Source organism: Megalobrama amblycephala, unplaced genomic scaffold, assembly GCF_018812025.1.
Source record: "Megalobrama amblycephala isolate DHTTF-2021 unplaced genomic scaffold, ASM1881202v1 scaffold338, whole genome shotgun sequence".
NCBI classification, from domain to species: Eukaryota; Metazoa; Chordata; class Actinopteri; order Cypriniformes; family Xenocyprididae; genus Megalobrama; species Megalobrama amblycephala.
Window position 1 is genome coordinate 64794 of NW_025953346.1, and position 4704 is coordinate 69497.

At 35.9% G+C, this 4704-nt stretch overlaps 1 protein-coding gene across 1 annotated transcript; it reads right to left on the bottom strand.

The window, feature by feature from the left end:
* Positions 1–2161: 2161 nt before the first annotated feature.
* Positions 2162–4246, bottom strand: LOC125261162 (urokinase plasminogen activator surface receptor-like). Its single transcript, XM_048179765.1, has 4 exons — positions 4129–4246; positions 3740–3871; positions 3435–3536; positions 2162–2477 (listed from the first exon to the last, which is right to left on the bottom strand). Exons 1-4 carry the CDS (start codon positions 4229–4231, stop codon positions 2287–2289), a joined length of 528 nt encoding a protein of 175 aa, XP_048035722.1. The 5' UTR covers positions 4232–4246; the 3' UTR covers positions 2162–2286.
* Positions 4247–4704: the final 458 nt, after the last annotated feature.

Sequence of the window (4704 nt, forward strand, 5' to 3'; positions counted from 1 at the left end):
GCATGTCATGTCCGGGGCTCCGTAATATGGGAGTAGAACACAAGAGAAAAAGTCCATGCTGCAGCACCTGTACTCGCAGCGCCCTCTTGTGGCCTTGAGTTGCTTTTACATATTTATCACCTTTACTCTCCTTTACCTGTAGAGGGAGCACAAACATTAAATAACACTTTATTCCAATAGTCCACTTTAGACATTCTACTAACTTTGCAACTGCATGTAATCTAGCAGTCTTTAGAGTATATTTGATGCTCCCCAAGACATTCTACTGACTATAAGTAACTTTGCAAGTACACGTCACTATTCTACTAACCTAACAGTAGTTGCAAATTATTAACATGTAATGTAGTTTCAAATGAATGAGAGTCAGTTGACATGAAATTGCAAAGTTAGCCTACTTAAAGCTAGTGGAATTTCTAAAGTGGACTATTGTAATAAAGTGTAACCCTCACCCAGTTCCCCTAACCAACTTTCATCTTGGCACAGCAGCAAATGTCACACTCACAATACACTAAAACTAACAAAAACATGTCTCAAACCAAGTCATTCTTCCATAACAGAAACAAAGGTTGTGTATTTCAATTTGGTATTACTGTAGAAACATAGCAAATTGTTGTCTTCAGTTTTATTATTATTATTATTATTATTATTATTATTATTATTATGTTATTGTCTTGAACATAAGTTTAACAGATTTGAAAAAATATATATATAGTTAAGGATAGCTCTTCATTGGCTCATGATTAATTCATACAGTGCCATCCACAAATATTGGCAAACTTGGTAAATATGATAAAAGACGGCTGTGAAAATAAATCTACATTATTTATCCTTTTGATCTTTCATTTAAAAAAAAAATCTAAAAAATCTAACCATTCATTGAAGTAAAACCATTGAAAGTGGGGGAAATACCTTTATTAAATAAATGTTTTTCTCCAACACATGTTGGCTACAATTATTGTCACCCCCAGAAACTATTATGAGTAAAATATCTCTGAAGTAACATCCCATTCATATTTACATTTTTTAGCATTCCAGTCAATTAAAGATGTTACAAATCTGCCTGGAAGAGGATGTGTGTCTATATCGTCCAAATGCACAGAAAGGAGGAGAGTTTGAGTGGACAAAGACTCTCTAAGGATCACAGCTGGAGAATTGCAGAGATAAGTTGAGTATCAAGTCTCAGAAAGCCTAAAAAAATTACCAAAGAGCACCCACAAGTTGTTTGAGAGGGTTTCAAGAAAAATCATCCAAAAACAAACTCCAACATATTCAGCTGTCAGACAAGACTGGAAATTCAAAAGGGACCGGCTTCAATAGTCAGATGAAACTAAAAAAAAAAAAAGCTTTTTGGCAGAAAACCCACACATATTACAAACCCACAATAATATTATAAAAGTTTGACATGTTGCCATGGCAACAGTATTTAAGATATCAAGAATCCTTTGACAGGTCTATATCTGCCTTGTCTTAATAGCATTCTGATGAAGACTGATCAAATTGGGTAAAAGTAAGAGTGGGATTTCAATGCATTTTGAAAGTGACACACTTCCTGCTGCCAGTTGGTGGCACTATGACTTTGACTCACAATAGCCATGTCCATGTGATTAGGCTCCTACAATTAACACACAGCTGAAGTTTCATCCAAATCAATTAATGTATGCAGAATTATAACAGACTTTCTGTTTCCTTGGGTTTAAACAACCCTAAATAGCTGGACTTCCTGTTGGGTTGGCTTATGACTTTTGGCGTGTGAAATTTGTTTGGCCCCATGAGATCTGTAACTGTATGAAGTTTGGTTCTGTAGGTGAAAAGGGATGCGCTACAAAGCCCATCAAGTACAACCATATAAAAGGGTGTGCCACAGCTTGTGGCCCTGATGGCCGAACGATTTCTACGAGTGTACAAAGTTTCAAGAGTTTTTGAGCATGTTCACGGATCCAAAAATGCCTAAAATGTTGGGGGGGAAATGTACCTAAGGAAAACAATGATAAAAGGAAAGAAAAGTGCAAAACAAGTAAGGGAACATACATAATAATACATTTTTCTTCTGAACATAAATTTTATTAATTCACTTTTGTAAAAAAATAAGGTATGATTTGAACTTCTGAACTTCTTTACAGCATGAAAATCTTTATTAAATATGACCACAAGGACAATGTGATGTTTTTTAATATTTTGTATTTTTATTTCATAAATTGTCACATCAGAATTTCAGATCGTACAGAGAAAATACAAGCTCTATATTCAGTACAGTGTGTCTGATCGTAGGATGAAGAGCTGCTGGATTCAGTGCAGCAGGAAGTAGGAGAGCAGAGAACAGCAGAGGAACAGGAAGCTCTGGGAGACACTCTGAGCACCGTTACACAGGTTCCCCTCACAACATAAGAAGCTCGCAAAACCACTTACTGATGCTGTGGCATCACAAACTGATTTAGAGGCACAGCCTTTAACAACAGCTGACTGGCCACCATAAGCCACTGATGAAAAGAAAGAAAACAAAGGTTGATTCAGTTTAAGCTGGACATTGGTATGTGATGTGTATCAAATGTTTAAACCTAAGAGAGTTTAAAGGATCATACACGTGGCGCAATGCAAAACTAGGTGCAATGCACGCTTCACTCCTATTAGTTATGAATGGAAGAAAATGCAATGCACAGTATGGCAGAATAAGTCCTGCCTTCTAAGTAAAAGAGCCAATCGCTGATTGATAAAGTCATAGCATTACTGCAGCAATTGTTAGAAGCTCCAGTTCCCATAGAAACCAGAGACTCACGTTTAGGACTGCACATGCACATCGGCTTGACTATAGCCTGAATAAAATAAAATAAACTTTTTTAACGCTGTTTGTGCATAAGAAATAACATTTATGGCACAGTTCATGTCAGAGTTTGTTGTTGATTTGAATGTTATTTAATTGGGAGTTTGCCAAGCAGTTTTTGAGATTCCAGGATTCCCCCATTCAAATAGACTTGGTCTTGGATGCCCGAAATAGCTGCCCGGAGGCGTTGCAAATATGGCCGGAAAATACTTTCCTTGAAAGGGACTTTTGTAATAAGTGCCTTTATGCGGGTGCACAACGCTTATTCACAAACAAACATTTTTAAATATTAAAAATAAAAGGATTCCTCTCTGTAGTAGTATTTATTTTTTCCGCTTGCAAATTCTGCCATGTAAAAAGCGACTCAGCGATGGTGCAAGTGCAACTGGCTTTTAAAGGTAATGGGAGATGAGACTCTGATTGGTTTATTGCACGTTACACCCAAAACACACCCATGACTCATTAAGAGACTACAACCCTTTTGGACCATGCATGCGCCTGGTGTGCCGACCATTTTTTCCATCATTAAACTAGCACCATACGCTTCAGACCATAAGCTTAGATCGTTAAAATAGGGCCCAATGACTTTAATCTCCTTCCTTTTTCAGTTTCTCACCTGTTGCTTTAATGCAGCGGTCTTCAGTCCCTAAACAGCTCACTGTGTTTGAGCAGCTCTTCCCATCACAATAGTAACATTTCTTTCCATTCGGGACAGGCTCTACAGAGGGAAACAAGTATTCTTTTATTTTATTTTCTGTACAAAAGATATAATGAAACACTCCTTTAGCAGGCTCCATTCAATCAGTTCATGACAGACAAGACACACCTTTTTATTTTCTGATTGAATGTCCTTTGGAAGTAAAATGAATGTTGACTTTACAGAAGACATTTATCTGCACATTGATTATTGAAGTACAATACCTGGAGGATCTTGGGCGTTACACAAGTCTGAGCTACAGCAGGAAGTAGTCGTCTTTGAAATGCCAAAATTCATGGACACACTTTGACAGGCAGGAGCACAATTTTTAATTGTCCCTTTAGAAGTACTGCCACCTAAAGAATATAAACGATACAGGAAAGACCAGTTAAACTGGAAAACTGATTTATAAATATGTTCAAATGTAGTTTTTATTTCAAACATTTTTTTAAAACGTAAATCATAATCATTATAAAAAACAAATTAAATATCAGAAATCTATGTAGAATATTTTGTGATTAAAATGGTAAATTCTGCCATAAAAACAAGTAAATTATAACAGCATCTCCACCAGTCAAATATAACAATAAATTTCAAATCATATTGGACTTACCATCTTGTTTCACAGCTGTTGTACTCATGCACTGAGAAAATCCACTAGGACATGTTTTTAACGTCTGATCTGCACAAGAACCCGTCAGACTCCATACACTCATAACATCTTAGAGAGTGTCCTTTAGTAATGAAACAGAGACAGTGAGTGAGAACATCTAATGATCTGTATTAGTAATCAAAAACATCATAAACATTATTTGTCTTTGTACCTGCAGTGAAAACAACGAAGAGAAGAAAAACTGAGATTTGCAGATCCATCTTTGATCAGGAGGTGAATGAAATAATGCATCTGTTTCAGTGTCCATTTTATATCTTATCAAAAGGGGAGGGTCTTTATGAGAAAATGAAAGAAAATGAAACAGAAACTTAAGCTTAAATAATTTACTTGCCAGTTAATGATAAATTATGATTTAATATGGAAACTACAATATGTACTAGGTTTACTTAAACCAACCTTCATAAAGGGATAGTTGAACCAAAAATGAAGATTCTGTCATCATCATGTCATTCAAAACATGTATGACTTTCTTCCGCAGAACACAAAAGTAAGGATTTTGAAAAATGTGTGTATGCT

Excerpts from the sequence above, each read along its gene's own strand:
- LOC125261162 (XM_048179765.1), bottom strand. The coding sequence starts at position 4,231 with ATGAGTGTATGGAGTCTGACGGGTTCTTGTGCAGATCAGACGTTAAAA. Across the intron at positions 3,872-4,128 it reads AACAGCTGTGAAACAAGATG|GTGGCAGTACTTCTAAAGGG; the intron begins GTAAGTCCAATA and ends TATATTCTTTAG. Across the intron at positions 3,537-3,739 it reads TAACGCCCAAGATCCTCCAG|AGCCTGTCCCGAATGGAAAG; the intron begins GTATTGTACTTC and ends TTCCCTCTGTAG.